At 54.7% G+C, this 20,024-nt stretch overlaps 2 protein-coding genes across 2 annotated transcripts in view; both read right to left on the bottom strand.

The window, feature by feature from the left end:
- The window catches only part of FAM222B (family with sequence similarity 222 member B), a 35,372-nt gene extending 27,187 nt beyond the window's left edge, over window positions 1-8,185 (bottom strand). The window contains exon 1 of the mRNA XM_086475073.1: window positions 8,176-8,185. The gene's annotated coding sequence lies outside the window, so the exon portion shown is untranslated. The remainder of the gene's footprint in view (window positions 1-8,175) is intronic.
- Window positions 8,186-8,858: 673 nt separating this feature from the next.
- ERAL1 (Era like 12S mitochondrial rRNA chaperone 1) lies at window positions 8,859-14,852 on the bottom strand. The gene is made up of 11 exons (XM_086475106.1): window positions 14,765-14,852; window positions 14,359-14,511; window positions 14,130-14,257; window positions 13,964-14,041; window positions 13,750-13,796; window positions 13,323-13,384; window positions 12,765-12,877; window positions 11,905-12,285; window positions 11,484-11,633; window positions 11,137-11,217; window positions 8,859-10,826 (listed from the first exon to the last, which is right to left on the bottom strand). Exons 1-11 carry the CDS (start codon window positions 14,850-14,852, stop codon window positions 10,704-10,706), a joined length of 1,404 nt encoding a protein of 467 aa, XP_086331232.1. The 3' UTR covers window positions 8,859-10,703.
- Between the last annotated feature and the right edge of the window lie 5,172 nt (window positions 14,853-20,024).

The raw sequence follows: 20,024 nt of genomic DNA, 5'->3' as shown, positions 1-20,024 counted from the left end.
GCCCTCGTGCTCCTGCTCTGCACCGCTCTGGATGTTTTCCATCCAAAAACCCCAAAGCATCCTCCAGTATCAACCAGACAACTCCCCACAGCTTTTTGGGGTACTGGGCTGGGCAGCTGGAAGCACCCCACCAAGATGCACGGAACAGCCAGACCGGAGTACACCAACCCCGCTGACCTCTACTCGTGGCAATTAATTCTATACGCTGAAAAAAACCCAGGCTAGTATGATAGTGGTCTAAATCTCAATATTACTGATGTACTGAAGACTTGGATTCTGGTACAAATATACAGGGCTTTATACAAATTTATCTGAGCTATGTGTTATCCTTTCAGTGCCATCTGCACAAAAACAGAGTTTTATCTAAGCACTGGGAACTAAAATAAATCATTTTCTCCGTATCTGTGATCTTGTCGGAGACAGACGCCACAAACCCGAGAGCTGGCTAGGGCTAGTGCAGGCTTGTCTAGTTAGAAATAAGATTATATCTGCATCAGTATGATTTATTTTTAATAAAAAATAAGGCAAACCAGACCCTTAATATCAAAATAGTCTCAGCCAGCATCCTCCCAGCCCACAGAAGACATAATGTACAGTGTTAAATTGTCAAAATAAAACCGGGATTGGCAGCATCATTTCCCCTAATACAAAATGCCACAATCAAGAGACAGATTTTAATTGCCACACGTAATGAAAAGTACCTGCTCATTCTGCACTTGCTGAATTTATTGCTAACACAATTCAGGACCGTAAGGCTTGGCAGGGTATTTTCTGGTACCATCAGCTTTTTGGTGTGTCTGCGCCCCAGCAGATTGTTAAGAGCGAACTCGGCTCCCCGACATCACGCGACAAATGACACATCTCTGTCTGTCCTGCAGGAACCGCTTGAGGTCCTTGGGTGCATTTCTCAAAGCATCTGGTCCTGAGCGTGCTCTGTGAGCGGGGGACCTCGCAGTAATTAGCACATTCTGATACTGGAAACTCAACCAACATAAACACCGATCCCTCAAGACAAAACAACCCGTGATTTGAGAAACGTGAGTCCCAGACAATCCATTGTTTCTACCTTTGAAAGTCTTCAAAGTCCAGTAAATAAATTATATTATCCAAAAGTGTTGCAAACAAGAGAAATTAATTTCTCCTGGTTGAATACTCTCTCCAAGCAGCAGCCACAGCTAAAGATTCATAAAGGATCACTGAAAACACCAAAACGGCTTTATTTTCTTATACAGAGCAACTTCGAACACCTGAACTCACTACTGTGAGATTGCAATGGATTTTATTTGGCAAGTCAAGCTGTCTAAAGCAGAGATTATAAAAAACAAACACTAAACATTTTTATGTCTAACTTTCCTCCAAAGGCTGCGTTTTACGCGCTTTCATTGGAAATGTTACATCAGAATAAAATCAGATTTAATTGGCTCTTAAATAACTGAACAGCCACTTTAATTTTATTCCAATAGCAATAATTCATAAATCAAGCAGCTGAAATTCTAGCACAGAATGACAAGTAAATAGAGCAGAACACACTGAAGGAGAGCATGAATGCCACCCGGTGAAAGGTGATTTTTCTTAAACTCCGCGTGTCGCCATTTTATGGACATCGCAAAGCTGCCGCCACATAAATACTCAGAGCTAAAATCTGTCAGCCCTGGGATGCTACCCAGTTTGTCAGCAGTAACCGCTTAACAAAGACCAACGGCTGAGATGATCCTTGCCCAACTGGAACTGCGAGGAGAAGGGCTGGGATTTGAACGGCGGATGCAATTTCCCTCACGTACACTAGATGGAAGTATGTAAAATCTTAATTCTTTCCTGCCTCGACTTAAAATTTAAGTGGCTGAAATGTTATGTCGTACTGTCACGTTTTGAGAAGACTTTTTTGGTTCTTCATTGGCAGCTTCACTCACGGATAATCTGTAAGTAAGAAGATCCTGTGAAATATTAAACTAAACTGTGCTGGAAATGAATAGTAAATAAGAGAGAATATACATCAGAAATATTAAATATATTATTCAGGCTAATTTCTAAAGAACGTGTATTCCATTTCTAGGGTATTTATATCACTAATGAGATCCTTCAGAGAGCCTGAAGTCACATTTTTTTAAACATTCAGACTATTTTAACAAAAATGAACAAAGCCAACTCTAAAAATACCACCTTGTCAATGAATAGAAACAGAATAGAAAAGGTATAAAAGGCTTCATAAATGCTCTCGCAGTTTTGACTAGGAAAATACCCCAAATTTCTAGAAAATACTGGGAGAGGTATAGGGAGAAAGAGCAAGCTGAAGTCTTGCAGAACCAGCTAATCACAGATCAGAGCAGCAAACCTGAATGGGATTAAATTACACACAAATCTTCTGGAAATGATCTTAACAGGACTTGTTCCAAAACAAGCCATTTCTAAATTTAAACACTGAAGAGTTCACAGGCAGGAAAACTAAAAATCAGGCAATGGTGTGACCAGGCAAAAGGCGCTGGGAGAATCGTTTTCCCTTGCCTGCTCTGGCCTTTTCACATATTGATTTCTCCCCACACACATTCACAAATGCTCAGCATAGTTGTGAACAATTTGGAGTAAAAGGATGCATGAATTACCAGCTCTGGGAACACACCACCCATTCTAGGCAAAAAGCTGAGGGCTTTTCTGTAGCTGAAGAAAAAAAAAAAAAAACCAACTGAAAATCAGAATAGACTGATGAGCTGGAGAAGAAGGGCAAGCAAATACCTCACTTTCCCTGTCCACAACGAAGCCAAAGCACGTGACATTCCTCTAGCTTAGAGGACAAAAAAATTAAGAAAAACAGTGACAGACTAGAAGGATGAATGAAAAGCAATGCCAGATAGAAGAATAACAGAGCAGGCATCAAGGGCTCCCCTTTCCAGATGTTAAAAATGTACGCTCTTTCCATCCCAGATTTAAAAAAAGATTAGCAGAGGAGGAAGTTTACTTTGGAGAGTGGGAGCATATGGGTAATTTTTTTTGAAAAAGGCTCATACAATGCTATTTCCATCCAACAGCATTTGAACTATATATACACACGGTATTGGCTAAGGACAGCGCTCGTACGACATTTCTCAAAGCGCTCCGCGTGCAGAAACTGCCTACGGAGAGGAACAAACGAGCGAGAGGCAACAGCCACAGGAAAGGGCAGGACTGCGATACGCCAGTCCTCTAACCGGCACGCTCCAAGTCTGACAACGTGAAGGCAAGCAGAGGGACAGCAGGATACAGCAAAGGATACGCTGGGGTCAGGAAACAAAAAAAAAATCCACAGCGCTGAACACTGACTTCTGCAGTATTTTACCAAGTAAAAACAGGCATGATTTTTTGGGTTTTCCCCCCTCTTTCACTGCCCTCTGCTCTCCCTACAGCAGCAAATCATTCTTCTCTGCCAGGAACCCTACACTCACCGTGCAGGAAGAAATCACCTGGGAAGGCTGCGTGCAGCTACCATCTTAGCTGAGAAGCAGAGGGCAGGGAGATTGCCCAAGCAGGAGAAGTGCAGTTACAGAAAGCCCTGGATGCCAGATCCACTCCGAACAGCAAAGTCGCTTCACCTATTTCCACTCGCTCTCACGTGGTTCCCAAATTAGAAACAATCAGAATCCTGCTGGAAACAATATACGGCACCTTAATTGGGTTGGCTGCGCTACGGACGTCAGCAACGTATCACTCGGTAGATCATTTTTTGACTGGGTTTTTTTTTTTTTTTAAATACTAAAAATAGCTTCACTTTCATGGTTCACCTTTCCTGCATCACATTACTACAGACACCGTAAGAAATTTAAGAACCTCCTCTCACTCACTGCACGCCAAAGATGCTACTGAGCCCCCTCCTGCTGGAGGCAGGATCCATCACCTAATTCAACACAATTTTACTTAACGCTTTGTCTCACATGCATTGCGTTTACAGAAAACCTGTTTTCTAACACGTTTCCCTACAGTACACCCATCAATGCATCTATTTAAAAGCCTGGAGCAGTTGAGTTCTCTCTGAATACATCAATAACCCAGACATTCAACTCAACTGCTCTGCGTGTTCCCAGCACATCATCATCCTCAGACTCAGCGATGCTGCAGGGGCCTTGAAAACTAAAAATCTCTCGCAGTCTTCATCCCAGCACACCCCAAGTGCTACGCCCTCGCCATCCCGTACCAAGGCCAGACCGCAGCCAAACGACATTCTTGTGAAATCAATCCAATAACGAAACAGCACCATTTTCTTCATGAACCCTGAAAACTTGGACTAATCTTTAAACACAACTTCAGCAATGGGAATACGTAAACTAGACATAATTTCTGAGCACAACGGGAGAATAATTATACCAACAGCATATCAAACAAATACAAAATGGGCAGGAGGCATGAAGAGACACCCAGACAGAATGCACTGAATTTAGGGGTCTGCAGGACCTATGAAGCCGGATCACCCATGGGCTGCAGTCATCGTCGGGTTTTTTAAGTGCCCATTTAAATCAAATTACCAAAAACATTGAAAGCAGCAGCTGATGAACACAATGGTCTCTGTCAGCTCCGGAGGCAGGCAAGGCTGCGGCCAGGCTATAACTATTTTGGATAGTAAGCTTAGCTTTTGAGGAACCCATTGGAAAAATATCTTTGGGCAAAGTTAAAAACAACTCTTCTGGATGCCAGTCAGCAGAACGCCTTTTCAGGAGCTCTGCTCCTCAGCAGCTGAATCAGTATTTGGAAATCATTTTTTTTTAGAAAGAAAAAAGATGAATAGTGTGACAAACTCATCTTAGCATTCATATTCAAACTGAAACTAACAATCTGCAATTAAAAGAAAAATCTCTCAAAGACGGTTATGGTTAAGACTTTACAACGAGCCACAAAAGACAATGGGAACACGGCATACCACGAACAAAATTTAAATTATTCACTTCCCAGTCTGAAAACGTCTAAAATGCTGAAAACGGGAGGGCGATACACTCCATTACAGAGGCAGAAAACTGTGAAACCTTACTCATTTCCAGGAGCATCTCCCCCCACAAACAGCCTTAGAGGAGTCAGCAGGCCCTGGTTACAGTCTACAGTGTGATGGAGTGACCTGTTACCCCACTGTTGGGTGTAGTATTCAGGGAGCTACATGTTCTGAAAGCAATCATGTAAAGGTTCGTGATCATCCATTAAATAAATCAAGTGAGTCGAGCTGTGGCCATGTTCTCGGTGGTGTATTTAACAATCCCAGAAATCCCAGAATCCTGGAAGTCACCAAGCTTTAGAGAAATACAGAATGGACATTACTTCACCTGCTATCTCCGTAAATCAGTTAACTCCCCTCACTATTACCTCGCTGAAGATGCACGAGCCAGCAAGATATAGGACATGTTTCAGCGATGGAGGCTCTGGGGTGGGGGCAGATTGAGCAACCACCCCTACCTCCTCCTCTCCCCATCACCACGTGCTGGGCAGCACCACGTCGAGGTCAAAAATGAAGAATGGAGAAACCATGGTGAAAAAGAAAAGTATTGCACTGGAGAGGAAACGCCCACAAAAGTTCCCATCCCAAGTCCAGGCATTTCAGCGAGTGCAGGTGAGGACACAAGCTAAGGCTGCTGCACATCACACAGCCTGCGTTTCTGGGGAATACGGGTACTTCAGTCCTTGACAAAAATCCTTACTTCTCCGCTTGATCTGGTACCGGTTCCCAGAAGCAAACGTAGATATAAAAGCTCATCTATCAGAGGACAACTTGAAACAAATACAAATAAGACTTAAATGAAGGCAAATATCCAAGTTACAGAGAACATAAGGGTTCCTTAATCTTACATTTGGATAAAAAACAATACTATGTGGACATTCTCCAACTTATTTTTTAATGTTATTAACAGAAATAGCACCTCAGGCTGTGCTCAAGCAGAAAAAGTGTGAATCTGTTTGCAATGTGAAGTGAAAGGGGGATCAAAAATACCATCTTATTAAATGGTATTTATCCGGTGCTAAGTGTGTTATTTATTCAATTGAGAAGTTCACAAAATGACAGAGGGGTAACCGCACGTAAGGTCACTACTTATCGTCAGTATCAAAGCTGATCCTTAACAGAATTTAAGCACCTGCCTCTTCTTTTATCTCAGCATAAAATGAGATTTTTTTTTCCTTTTCTTTTTCTTTTTTTTTTTTTTTTTACACTTCAAAAGCCATGTAACACAACAAAATACATGCCAAGCATGAAGGAACAGAGAGCATGCCAGCATCTTTCAGTGATCATCTTTCCCTTGTCATCCATTATGTCACATTTATCTATTTTTGCTTAATTCTTGTTCCAGCAACACACATCCTTCCTCTCTCTAGACTATCAGGCTGGTTGGGCTCGAGCTCAATATGGCTTCTTAAAATAGTTGAGAAATATTGAAAATACTTGAAGCGATGCTTGTAAATTACAGCCTATTCATCAACCCATCTTCTAGCTCCAGCTTGACCTGCAACTCCCCCAGAAAAGGGTCAATCTCAGATTTCTTCACCTCAGAAATTCTACCCAACTGCACAGTGCAAATATACTTTAAAAAATAAACAGCCTTTCTTTCATGGAAGCATTTTATCCTGAAAGCTTAGATTCTGTATTTATTGCATATCTTACCCTCTGTTCTGACACTTACTTGCTTTCGACCCAAGCCTTCCTCACTAAAAATTACCGGTCAGTTAATTCACCGCTGCTTGCTTTCTGTTGTCGCTGCTTTTTCTCCCCCAAGTTTTCGGACCCTCTGGACTGGTTTACAGGACACCAGACCCACCTGAACACCCTCCCTGCATCCTTCCCTCCCCAGGCTGCGAGAGCTTGCTCTCTCCACCTCAGATACCCGTCATACGCTTCAACAGCATCTTTCCCCACTGCTTTACGTATTTACTTAAATGAATGGACCCCAACAAGTTCGAATTCTTTAGGTGAAAAAAGATCCGATTCAGAAATACACACGCTGAGAGGAAAAAGCAACTATCACCACTATATTCCTTTACTGCCTACGTAGCACCGCTCACAGAATCTTCTCAGTCGACTGCTGAATCAGACAAAGTTTCTACAGCACACACACACAAAATCACGAAGCCTGACACGTCCAGGAGGATTTATTCAATCACAAAGTCATCACCGTTGCTCCAGCACAAATGACATCACTCGGGAACCCAACCTCATCTCCTGAGAGCGTGCTCTCCTGCAGCCACCAGCGCAACAAAGAGCTGCGTTTGTGCAATAAAGAGGCAAAAGTATCGTTGCAAAAAGTTTTCCAAATAAACTTACGTTTTCTCGAGACAGTAGATGCGATTAAAGAAAGAAAAATCAAGGTAAGAAGCGCGTACAAGGAACTAAGCAACCTGCATCTGCAATTTATCCTAAAACTTGTACCTAGCAATTAGAGGTGATATCAAGAGAAGGATAAAACACGTCCGTGAGCCCTCGCAGGTGCTGCTCTGGGAAGATCATACGCTGCATAACCAAAAGCATTTAAGTACTTTGCTCGCACGAGTGGACTGAAACCAGAGAAGTCGAGCTCTGCAGTTTTCTTCACGCTTGTGTTAAGATGCTCGAAAAAAAAAAATGGTAGGTAGGAAATAAGAAAAAAAAAAAAAAAAAAAAACGACGAACAATTTATTAACGATCCCTCTTGCAAAAAAAGACACTTTTCTTGGCAAAGAATCACACAAAGGATTTGCGCGCACCGCAACCGCAATCCCCCCCCTTTTTCCTGAAGGCACTGCTCTGTCGCGACGGCTGACGTATTATCGCGATTCCCGCCGTGTATTTAAGCTCGAGGGAAAGGTATTTAAAGCTCCAAGCGCCGGGGTCGCAGAGGGGCCTAGGCGGGCTGTCGGCTCCCCACAAGGACAAGCCGGGGAGCTCCGGACTGAGAGGAGGAGGCCCCCGGGGAGGCGGCTGGGCCGGGGCCGCTCCCGGGAGGCGGGTGAGGGACGGGACGCGGGGACGGCCGTCCCCGCGTCCCGTCCCTCACCCGCCTCCCGGGAGCGGCCCCGCAGCGCTGTCGCGACAGCGGGGATACCTCAACGCTGCCTCAGAAGATGGGGGGAGGGGACACCCGGGAAGGACAATGGGGGGGGGGGAGGGGGGGGGGGGGGGAGGGGGGGGAAGGAGTGGGCCGCGCCGGTCCCGCCGCCCTGCGAGGGAGATGGCGGCCGCTCATCCCGCCCAGCACTTACTCTCGGTGCCCCTGCCCGGGCCTCATGGCGCCGCCGCCGCTGTGCCCGTGCCGGCCCCGCCGTTCGCGTTTGCGTCCGCCGCCGCCTCCCCCCGCCTCCTCCTCCTCCTCCTCCTCCTCCGCCGCCGCCGCCGCCGCCGCCCGCTCTCGCCGTGGTGGCTGCGCCAGCCGCTCCCGCGCACGCGCGCTGCCCGCTCCACCGTCCCCGCCCAACCGCGCATGCGCGGCTTCTTCCGAAAGGGGCGGGCGGGCTGCGCCGCGCCGCCCCGCCCCCTGGCGGCGCCCGGTGGCGCGTACAGCGCCGAACACCGGGGGGGGGGGGTCGTCTCAGCCGCTGCTCCCGCCATGCCTCCACCTCTTCCATCGCCTGGAGCACTTCCAGCGCCCCCAGGACCCCCGGAAGAAGCCTGGGACGAGGCTCTGCAGCAGCACCGTGCGACCTTGAACCTCTGCCTGCCGCGGCCGCCGCCTCGTACCCCCAAAACACCCTTACCCGGCTTTGCCCCCCCCACCCCGCAAGGTGGAACTTTGAGAAGGCAGGGCTCAGGAAACGGGATCCGAGCTCAACTGGGAGGAAAGGGATGAAAGGCAGCAAAGGGGCCTGGTTTTAGTTGGAATAAAACGGAGGGAAGGTGGGGGCTAACGGGGGGGGGGGGGAGAAAGGAGGTGAGAACAAAGCGCGTGTGCTGGGACCTCATTTTATTGCAAGGAAAATACAAAAGTGGGGCAGCAGGATTTAGAGGACCACAGTGTCCCCTGCACGGGGGGGAAGAGGCTGCTCCACGGAGGCTTCTCAACCCGGCTTTTGGATGATCCTGTATTCCTGATGGCAGAATCCTCGACGTTGGGCCGACGGTGGGGGCACAGGATTTCCTCAGCAGGTTTGGGTTCCAGGCAGGAGCTGAGAGGCCCCAGCAGAACCTACCAGATCTCTCCCGTGTTAGGGCAGTAGCCTAGGGTCTCCACACTCAGGGGTGTTAATTTACCTGGATTTCTGGCAGGAAGCTACTCCAACACCTCAGCACAGCCACCGGGGGAAGACAAAAACTCAAGCCCCCATGTGCAGACCGGCAGGGAGGGCAGGGACCCGGGCACACACACGTGGCACCAGGCTCCACGCCAAGGGCTCGGCCGCAGTGCCCCAGCCCTGGGTACCGCCCTGCTCCCCCAGCCTCCAAGCCTCACTCGCGCCCCGACCGCTGCCAGCTGCTCTCCATCCCCGACGCCCCGTTAAACCCGAGCTGCAGAAGCCCCTGATCTCCCCCCTTTGGGCTTCTCTCCAGCTGCGACAGCCTCTGCGTTTGTTATCTGCGACCTTGGCGCAAAGAGCAATGACTCTGAAGCAGCTTTGGTGCGATAAGTGACCCAAATTCCTAAGAAAGGGGGTCCGCTCTGGTTTCACGTGACAAATAAGCCCTTTTGAAGCAGTAAGCTCCTATGAGATGCTGCTAGCAGCATCTTCAGACCAAGCCACTCCACATTCAGCCATTAGCCAAGCTCCAGAGGGGCGGACAGGCAGAACCCCGCTGGGCACCAGAAACAAAACACCTCCTCCCTGCTCCGTTTCCCTTTCAAATATGCTCCAGCAAACGCTCGCAGCCCAGAGAGCCGTTCTCCGACCTCCCTGCTCCTCTCACCAGCGGTCAGGGAAGCAGCTCCTACACACACTGACCACGGTTCCACTTCTTGCTTCTCCAGGGATCCGCTCGGATCAGTCTGTGATCAGACCCAGCCCTCTGGAGCAAGGACCACATGCCAGGAGCAGCAAACTGCTGAGGAAGTTGGAGGGAAGGATGACAGAGGCAGGAACAAGCATTTTTACGACCTACTGCACAGGAGAGGTCCAAACGAGAGCAGCAGCTCGCAGTCGTGGAAGAGGATGGTGCACGCAAGCCCGCGGGAAGGGCTCCCACACAGGAGCTGGAAACCGTTGGCCCTGAAGATCTACAGAGGGTTTGGGAGGTTCCTCTGTCACAGCCCGTCACTACAGAGCGTTTCTGCTGGCCAGCACACCCCTACACAGTCACACACCCCTGAACTTCAACAGGGCAGAGAGCACAGCCGACAGGAGAGCACCGCGCCGGCAGCCTCCTCCTCCTGCACAGCCGCTGCTGGAGAGGTTCAGCCTTCGGAAGAGATGACCAACGTGTGCCGAGAATCCTGCAACCCTTTGTCTGCTCAAAGACAGGAGATGCTCCTGAACTTCCAGGCACAAAAACTCGACAGCAAGGATGTGGGACAGAGCCCAGAAGAAGGGGACGATGGCTCCGTAACGCAGGGCTAGAATGGCACGTGCAGCTGGTTCTCTGCTGTCCGTCCCCAGCTTCCACAAGATAAGGTCAGAAGATTTTATTTCAGGTTGGGCCATTCCCCCAAAGAATAATATATCCTACTTCAGCCTGCTAGATGGATTCCATCATCCTGTTTCTGCATTGAGAAAAAGGTGCCAGGGCGCTCACAGAGGGAAACGGTCTTAGTTTCTCCACGTGACCAGAGAGCCCAAGGGCTGTTAAAACATACTCAAAGAGCTCAACTCTTCACCTCCACCTTGAGCTTCAAGTGGACATCACACAGGAAAACGTTCATCAGGTCACAGCCAGCCTCCTGAGCAATCCTGCTGATAACCTTACCTTCTCTTCCAATCAACATCGCCTGTATCAAAACCCAGAGAGGAGAAGATCATCATCCTCATCCTTACATTACTTAACTGCGGGGAGGAATCACCCAGGAAAGCAACAGGGCAGCCCCAGAAGCAATTAAAGGGGATAAAGCAGTTAGAGAAATCCCAAAACCAAACCATGGGCACCTTCAGAAAGGTGCAAGCTGCTACTGACTGTGTGGGGCACCTGGCTCTTCCTCCCAGAGACCCCGCAGCGGAGGGAGAGGGGGTCGCAGCAAGGACGGACAAGGCTGGACCTAAGGAACCTGCTCCCCAGCGCCCCGTCTCTCTTCTGTTACTCACCATATGAGACTTCCTGGGGACCAAGAGCTTCTGCACGATGAGGAGCTCCCCACTCGGTCCTTCCTCCCACATCTCCGTCACCTGCAGCAGCAAACGTGCGCTCGGCGATTCGGCAAAGCGCCGCAGGAACCGCCAATGCCACCTGCTCGGCTCCCCCGACACCAGCACGCCAGGGTGGCCCTTAAAAGGGCTCACAGCACCCAACGTGCCAAGTCCCAAGTCACCCCACGGGGCCTGTAAAGGGTCTGGCAGATTTCACAGACTCCAACAGCGGGATTCCCACCGCACAGCCCGATCGTTTCCCACCAAACCGCGTAAAGGCAAGGCTGCTCGCGCACGCTCCCCACCTGAACCACGCCGTAGGGCACTTCCAGCGGCAGGTACTCCAGCACCTTCCCCCTGATGGTGTTGTCACAGATCTCTTGAGGCGACTGGCTGGTCAAAACCTCGCTGTGAAACTCCCAAGGGCCTGGCTTGGCTTGCATCAGGAGGTACCGCTGTCGGCACAAAACACACACCGCGCCCATCGGGGTCACGTACCGCCCTCGCGGTGCCACCAAGCCCCGGGCTCACCCTGCAGCGAGTCGCTGTGAGGGCGCTGCTGCTAGTCAGGCCTCGGGGCAGCAGTTTGGTATCTTCCCTCCCACATCCTAGGCCAAGCACAGCAGCTCTGCTACCTCCTCACAGGAGGTGAAGCTCAGGATGAAGTACCGGGGTCCCACACGGGTAAGAGCACACCAGTGTGATGGAAGCTCAGGCTGCAGTTACCTTGAGCGTGTCCACCTCCTCCCCATGGAGAGCTGCCAGCATGAAGATCTCCTGGAAGCAGGGCCAGCCTTTCATGTTTTCTAGGTCTCTGGGGCCATGGCGCTTCAGCCCTTGTGCTGCTTCCGCGACAAGACCGGACTCGGAAGCCCTCGTGTCACTGCTGCTGTCTGAGCTGGAGCCCTCCCGGGCTTGGTGTGTCTCCTGCAGACAGTGAGACTCGGGAGGCCTGTTCACAGGGGGAGAAGCCCGAGGACACTTTGCTGAAGAACTGGAACTATGTTTAAATGCAGAGCTCATTTCCAGTTTCTTTCCATCGACCATCCCCTTCGTTAGCTCAGTTACTAGTTCCAGCAGGATAAACTTATTCTTGAGCAGATCCACCTAAAGCGAGAGAAAAAGAGGTGTCAGGAATTCGTCCTAAATGAGGTTGGCACCTTGGGCCCTGGATCTGAAGGAGCCAGAAGAAACCACCCAGGGGAGGCAGCCGCTGCAGGACAAGGCTTCTGCAACAGAACCGAGCAGTTTTTCAACCAGGGGCCAAACCAGAGCGCGTCGGCAGCTCCAGCCGTTTGTCCCAACACGGTCGACTTGACAGCAACACCTTCTCTGTCGGCTCTGCTCAGATTCTCACTGGCCAACCCCACTGTGGCACCAGCTCCTCTTCCCAGGGGGATTTAAACCCCAGTCCGTACAGCTTCAGGGACGCTTGTGCACGCAGCGCCAACACACACACTTAAAACACGCCGGGGCAGAGGGGGGAACCGGTGTCCTTCAACACACCCGGCCCCGATGCCGGGTCCTGTCTGAAGGCACCAGCGTAACGCACCGCAGAAGGTGGAAAGAACAAGCTCCCCACTCACCTTGTTCAGCACCAGGACACTGGGGATCTGGGGAAACTGAGAGAGACACTGCAGCACCTCCTTGCTCAGGGAGTTTCGCGTCCAGTGATCCGACACGTCCACCAAAACCAGAACTGCCAGAAAAGAGCGAGGGAAACACGATGAACCTGCACTTTCCAAGGTGCTCCTTTTCAGCTGCTTCACACCCTATGGTCACTTCCCTCCTGCTACTACTTCTCTCTCTCCTACAGGAGAGCACATGGGTAGAACTAAAAAGGAGCATTTTTATTGATAAAACAATAAAGTGCAGTTTACACCTGTCATCCAGATGACATCACACATAGTAAAACTTAACATCCAAGCCCAATTATTAACCCAAGCTGGCCCCCCTCGGCGCCAGGCAACTCTTATCCCCTCCTCAGCTCGCTATTTCAAACCTTTTCACTGCCCTTCCCTCCTCCCTCACGCTCCCAGGGCTGCCTTCACTGCCCAGTAAACATCCAGGTACCAGAGCCACAGAGCTGTAAACTTCTGTGGCAGATAAAGGGTTTGGCTTGATCCAAGGAGCTGAGTACCCACCTAAATCTGCATGTTTCATGCTATCCCATGGGTCTGTCAGCATGGCTTTGTCTAATTTGTGTCTGAAAGACAAATGCAGATGAGTAAGCCGGACACATTTGGTCACAATCGCCTTCCTCCCCCTCAAAGGGAAGGAAACCCAGCGTTTTCCACCATCCCAGCTGACACAAAGCTGTCTCATGGGCTGTGACATATCTCGTGACACGCAGGTACGCAGAATCAAACATAACAGGGCTCAAGGGATGCCACAGGCTCTCTGTGCTACTGAAATTGCAACAACGAAAAACTCTGGAGACCACAATAAGGCTAAAAATAGACACTCCCATCCCTCCTATTTTACAAACTTTGCATGGTGGAAATCACTCTCTGGTTTTCTCAAACCTCAACAGACAGGACACCCCTGCTCTCCCCACAACAGCGGTGATACCTTTTGGCTTTGAAGGGACTAGTGAGGCCAGGTGTGTCCAGAATGATCTAGAAAGAGCAAAGACAGAGCTTGTAAGTTGGCCTGCGGTTGGCGGCCAAGCTAAAACTTATTTTATGCAATTAGAAGTGACCTCATGGGGTACAAACAAGAACCCCCTGCACTTTCTGGCTAACAATTCTCGCTGCCCCAAGTGGGAGCAGGTCTGGAAGCTCACCAGTTGGGTGTCCTCACACGTGACGACACCCTGGGCTTTGCACCGCGTCGTGTGCACTTTCTTAGAGACAGGGAAAACCTGTAAGAAATGAAACACGTTACATAGCCAGAATATGTCAAAAAAAGACATTTCGCAGCCTGAACTTGTTGCTCCACCCCAGCTGTACCTTTCTGCCCAAGAGCTGATTGGAGAGCGTCGACTTCCCAGCGTTGGGCGCTCCGATGATGGCAATTCTTAGAACTTTGGGGTTCTGGGGCTGGTCAGGCCGATGCCGTAAGAGACGGTTTTGTTCCTCTAGCAGGAAAAGAAGGAGTTTGAACGTCGCTAAAACCCCACAGTGGGTTAGGATCGTCCATCCCAACGCCGGGCCCCGGGCGGCAGCTAGTATCACTCACTTTTGCTGGTGACAACGGGCGGAGGATGCCGGCCCAAGGTGCCAGCCGGCTTCTCGTCGGGGATGCCCAAGATGCTGCCCAGCGCGGAGCTGCTCCCGCTCCAGCGGGCGGGGGGCGCGGCGGCCCAGGGGGCGCAGCTCTCCAAGAGACGGGCTGGAAGGACAGCACCAACAAACACTCCATTTAAACGTCCCGAAACCGTGTCGTCCCTTTTCTCCCCACCCTGCAGCGCCCAGGCAGCGCTCCTCCCTCACACAACGCCTCTGGGCCGGCCCCGCTCCGTCCGCCCCCGGCCTCATGCCCCCGACCACCAGGCTCGCCTCAGAAACCCGCCTCGCGCCGCCTCACGGCCCCGGCCGCCCCCGGAGCAAAGCCTCGGCCCCGGCCCCGGCCGCGCCCGCCCCACCTGGGCCCAGCAGGAGCGGCCCCGCCGCGGCGCCCCTCACGGCCCAGCGCACGGCCCGGGCCGCCGCCACGGCGAAGGGAGCCGCCATCTTGCCCCGCCGCGGGGCAGGGCGGGAGCGCGAGCGGCGCCCGCCCTCATTGGCTCAAAGCGGGGGAGCATAGAGTGGAGGGGGAGGGCGGGACCAGCGCGCCGCTCTCCGCCGCAGGGGGTTGTGGGGAGGAAGCGGGAGGTGCGGGCTGGCGAGGGCGGGGCAGGGGGGCGGGGAGTGGGCGGGGAGATGAGCGGGAGCGCCCCCTGCTGGCCCCGCCGCGCGGCGCAGGGCGGTGGCACCCTGCCACACAGCCCAGTGCTCCCAGTGCTCCCAGAGTCCCCACCACACAGCCCAGTGAGTCCCAGTGCCCCCCACAACACATCCCAGTGCGCCCAGTGCCCTCTGCAGCACACCCCAGTACACCCAGCGAGCCCCAGTGCCCCTCGCAACACACCCCAGTGTGTCCCAGTGCACCCTGCAGCACACCCCAGTACACCCAGCGAGCCCCAGTGCCCCTCGCAACACACCCCAGTGTGTCCCAGTGCCCCCTGCAACACATTTCAGTGCGCCCAGTGAACACCAGTGCCCTCTGCAACACACTTCAGTGTGTCCTAGTGCTCCCTGCAACACACCCCAGTGCACCCAGTGAGCCCCAGCGCCCTCTGCAACACACCCCAGTGTGTCCCAGTGCTCCCTGCAACACACCCCAGTGCACCCAGTGAGCCCCAGCGCCCTCTGCAACACACCCCAGTGTGTCCCAGTGCTCCCTGCAACACACCCCAGTGCACCCAGTGAGCCCCAGCGCCCTCTGCAACACACCCCAGTGTGTCCTAGTGCTCCCTGCAACACACCCCAGTGCACCCAGTGAGCCCCAGCGCCCTCTGCAACACACCCCAGTGTGTCCTAGTGCTCCCTGCAACACACCCCAGTGCACCCAGTGAGCCCCAGTGACCCTCGCAACACACCCCAGTGTATCCCAATGCTCCCTACAACACACCGCAGGCCATCCCAGTGTACCCCAGTGCCCCCTGAAACACATCCCACACATCTGAATACTCCTCCGCGCTCCCCAGTGAGTCCCAGTGCTCCCATTGCTCTTCAGTGCAGCCCTGGGCACCCGAGTGCTCCCCCTGCAATACACCCCAGCGCTCCCAAAATCTCCCCAGTCCCCTTCACCACACACCCCAGTGCCTCCCGGTTCTCCCCAGTGCCCCTGCAGTACACCCCAATGCATTCCAGTGCCCCCTGCACCCCAAAGTACCCCTGTAGCCCCCCTACACCCAAACACACCCCACGGTTCCCTGTCCCGCCCTGCACCCCAGTGCACCCCCTGAGCCCCCCAACACCCCAGTACACCCAGTGACCCACCCCAGTGACCCACCCCTGCCGCTGGGCCCGGAGCCCCCAGGGGACGCGGTGAGGAAGGAGAGACCAGAGCCGCGGTGCCGTAACCCCCTTTATTGCCCCGTGCCCGATCCCCGGGCTCCGTCGCTGTGTCCGTGCCACGCCGTGCCGTGCTGTGCCATCTCACGCCACGCTATGCCGTGCCACGCCATGCCGTACCGTTCTGGGCCCTGTCCCCCCGTGTCATTCCATGCCATACTGCACTGTACCGTGCCGTGCCGTGCCGTGCCGTGCCACACCACATCGTGCCGTGTGCCCGACCGTCGGCAGAACCGTTACCATTACTAAACTCAGTAATGGTAACGGTTTCCCCGCCGGCCGCGGGTCCCAGAGCTGCCCGCACCTCGGGGTGCCCCACGGCCCCCCAACCTCCCTGCTCCCGCAGTCCCACGTCCCAGCCCCGTGTCCCTGCCATCCCTCCGTGCCCCACGCCGCGGTCCCACATCCCAGCCCCGTGTCCCTGCCATCCCTCTGTGCCCCACGCCGCGGTCCCACGTCCCAGCCCCGTGTCCCTGCCATCCCTCCGTGCCTCACGCCGCGGTCCCACGTCGCAGCCCCGGCTCCGGGCCGTGGCGGTGCCGCCCCGGGGAGTACATCATCTATACTGTAGTGTCTCATCGCCAACTTACAGTATACGATGATATCCTGCCCGGGGAGGCGGGCGGTGTGCCGTGGGGTGACTGGGGAGCAGCGCCTGCATGGCAGGGAGAGAGCACCGTTAGGGAGCACAGCACCGGGGTCCCCGGCACACCCCCCTTACCCCACCCCTGTCCCCCTGGTCCCACTGCTCTGGCGCAGGATGGAGGCTTCCGAAGGCCTCCCCACCTCAGCATCCCTCTGCCTCCTCCTTGTCTTCCCAGTTCCAACACCCCAGAGCAGGACAGAGGCTCACAATAGCCCCCTGACCCCAGCAGTCCCCCTACCCCATCTTTGAACCTCCGCATACCCACCGCCCCAGAGCAGGATGAAAGCTCCCAATGACCGCCCCCATCCCAGCACCCCCCTAACCCCTCCTTATCTCCCCCCAATCCCACCACTCCAGAGCAGGACAGAGGCTCCCAATAGCCCCCTGACCCCAGCAGTCCTCCTACCCCATCTTTGTCCCCCCCCAGTCTCACCACCCTGGAGCAGGACAGCAGCTCCCCAGGAGGTGGCACCTACCTATGGGGGTGGCACTGGGGCTTTGTGGGGTGCTGGGTCTGCACCCGCCTTATAAAACCTGCTCTGCCTCATCTGCATATCTCACATCTGCACTGCACAGCTGGACAGGGCCCCTTAACCCCTTCATGCCCAGCAGGGGGGAGGGGGGGGCACAGCCCCAAGCAGCTCCTCCCAGCCTGGCAGAGCCCCTGGTGGGCTTGGGGACGGGGCGGGGGGGCTTGTGGGAGGCCCCCCTCTGTGTCAAAGGCCCCCACAAACCCCTTGTCTTCCTGTCTTGACCCCTGTGGTCACTGGGATGGTCCCTCCCTATAGGTGGGGGGACCCCAAACTGGGAGCTACCTGTTGCCAAGTGGTTCCTGGTTGCTGGACAAGAGCTTTGGACATGGCAGGGGGGCAGATCCATGGGGATGGGGCCCAGAGTGATGGGGGGGGGACACACATGTAGGTGCAGGGGGTCAACCTGTACAGGTACCCGCAGATGAGGCACATGCATGTGGGCATAGGAAGCCTGTCCCCCCCTGGGGTGGGTGGCCAGCAAAGTGCTGTGACCCCTGGCCATATATGCTTCTCTGAGGGACATGTCCCCTAGGAGTGTGTCCCCCCCCAAGAAGATGTGCCCTCCACCCTGCAGATCCACACATCCCTTGGGAATACATGTCCCCTGCCTGCATGTGGCCCCCCCAGGATTTGTCCCCTGGAGGGATGTATCCCCCAGCTGTGTGTCCCCAAAGGACATGCCCCCCTGGCCACTCGTGTCCCCAAGGGGTCTGTGTCACCTCGTTGCACATGACCCTGGTTATACTTGTCCCCTGGCCATGTGTGTCCTCAAATGGCTGCAGCCCCTGGCCATGAGCATCGCCTGCCTGTGCAGGACCCTTGTCATATGTGTCCCCCAGCCATGCATGTCCCCAGCACTGTCTGTCCCCCCAGGGCCATGTCCTGCGGTGAGCCATGCCATTGTGCCCAGTTGTTTGCGCCAGGACACGCCGGTGTTCCTGGAAGCCGCCTGCAGGGAGGTGATAATTCCCCGCCAGGACCGTCTGCATGGGGACCCCGATAAGCAGCAGCGTCCGGCTATCGAGGACCCTTCCCTGCCATGCGAGGTGTCCCTAGAGCCACTGTCACCTCTGGGTGACAGAAAGAGGGGCAGCATCACCCATGCTCCCCCCAGCCTGGCCAGATTCTGGCAGGAGGTGGCACAGGGTCAAGCCCTGGCACCAGTCTGTCCCCAGGCACGAGGATGCCAGGACTTGTGGGCTGCAAGGGACTGTCCCCTCCTATCTTCAACCCCTCCTGTGGCCCAGAAATGCCCTTGGGGGGACACACCTATAGTGCTCCTCGAACTACGCCACAGGCAGCCCAGCACCTAGAGCAGGGACATAGGCAAAGTGTCCCCAAGAGTCCCCCAAGCCCTGCCAGCCCCACGTGAGACCCATGGGATTATCCCCATCCCAGCCCCACTGCCTGCTCAGCACCCACAGCACCTCAGGGCAGCCCTGCCCTGTGGCCCTGCACCCCGCAGGACAGAAGGGGCCTGAGTGTCCCCAGGCCAGCACCACGGAGTTGGTGTGGGGACCCCCTGGGTGCTGCAGCCCTCCTGCCAGCCGTGCTGCTCCAGGGCAGCATATCTGGCTGCAGATAAGGAGCTGCTGGGGGCTGCCAAGCTGTCCCCACCCGCCATATCTGCAGGGCCACCGGGACGGGGCTCTTTGTCCTGCCCAGCCTGAGCTGGGGACACGGAGGGTCTTGAGGGCACAAGGGAACCACCCTTGCACTGGGGAGGGCAGCGCAGCAAAGGCCCCCCTGTCACTGGTTGTCACTGCTCCCACTCGCAGGCTGACCCCCAGAAGGACAGGTACCCCCAGGGCCACCCCTGCTGTCAACCCCCCCCACCCCGTGCAGGGAAGGGTGCACCAGCCTGGGACGGGGCTCCGGAGGCAGGGCAAGGGCAGATGGTGGCAGCATGAGCTGGTGCCACCAGCCTGGCTGCTGGGATGGACAGAGCCTTGGCCCTGCTCCGAACCCTGGGGTACCGCTGGTTGGGGGCCTCCCCCAGCGATCAGCTCCCTGGCTTAACGAGGGCGACACGGCCGGAGCTCACCGGCCGCCCTCGGTGGCTCCTGGCTCCGTACGCACCCGTGCGGGAGCAGGACAAGGCTCTGCCCCCACCAAGGGCGGTCGGTGAGCAGCCCCCAGGACGGGGCAAGGAGCCCGTGGGGAATGGTGGCCATGGGGAGGTCAGGAGCCCCCGGGGAGCAGCGTGAGCCACGACCTCACTCCCATACACCCCTTGTTTCCCCATCCCTGCACGAACACACACCTGCTCTGGGGCCAGTAGCCCCCGGCCAGGCCACGCCGTGGCTGGTCAAGCACCGGCTCTGGCATTGCCCCGGGCGCGGTGGTGCCGCAGCAGGGGAGAGGGGTGCAGGAGGCACGAGACGAGAGCCAAGGCTCGTGGTGACAAGGCTTTATTATCGTACAGCGGTGACGGTCGCAGGGACACGGGCATGCACACGCACATGCAGATAGGGCGCCTCGCCCGGCACACCCGCCAGCCAGCGCCAGATCTGTGCCGGCGGCACCGCGGCGCGACCACAAGCCGGGGGCTGATAACGCCGATCCTCCCCACCCCGGCGGCAGGGAGGGGGACACGGGGTGCCACCA

The sequence above is a fragment of the Leptosomus discolor genome, chromosome 18 (assembly GCF_034619465.1).
Source record: "Leptosomus discolor isolate bLepDis1 chromosome 18, bLepDis1.hap2, whole genome shotgun sequence".
NCBI lineage: Eukaryota > Metazoa > Chordata > Aves > Leptosomiformes > Leptosomidae > Leptosomus > Leptosomus discolor.
This window is presented reverse-complemented; position numbering and strand designations above follow the sequence as displayed.

What these genes read in the sequence shown, in the direction of transcription:
- ERAL1 (XM_086475106.1), bottom strand. Translation starts at nt 14,852, where the DNA reads ATGGCGGCTCCCTTCGCCGTGGCGGCGGCCCGGGCCGTGCGCTGGGCC. An exon ending in GCCGCTCCTGCTGGGCCCAG is followed by an intron (nt 14,512 to 14,764) that starts GTGGGGCGGGCG and finishes CTGTCCTTCCAG; the next exon opens with CCCGTCTCTTGGAGAGCTGC. An exon ending in AGTCCCTTCAAAGCCAAAAG is followed by an intron (nt 13,385 to 13,749) that starts GTATCACCGCTG and finishes TTTGTCTTTCAG; the next exon opens with ACACAAATTAGACAAAGCCA.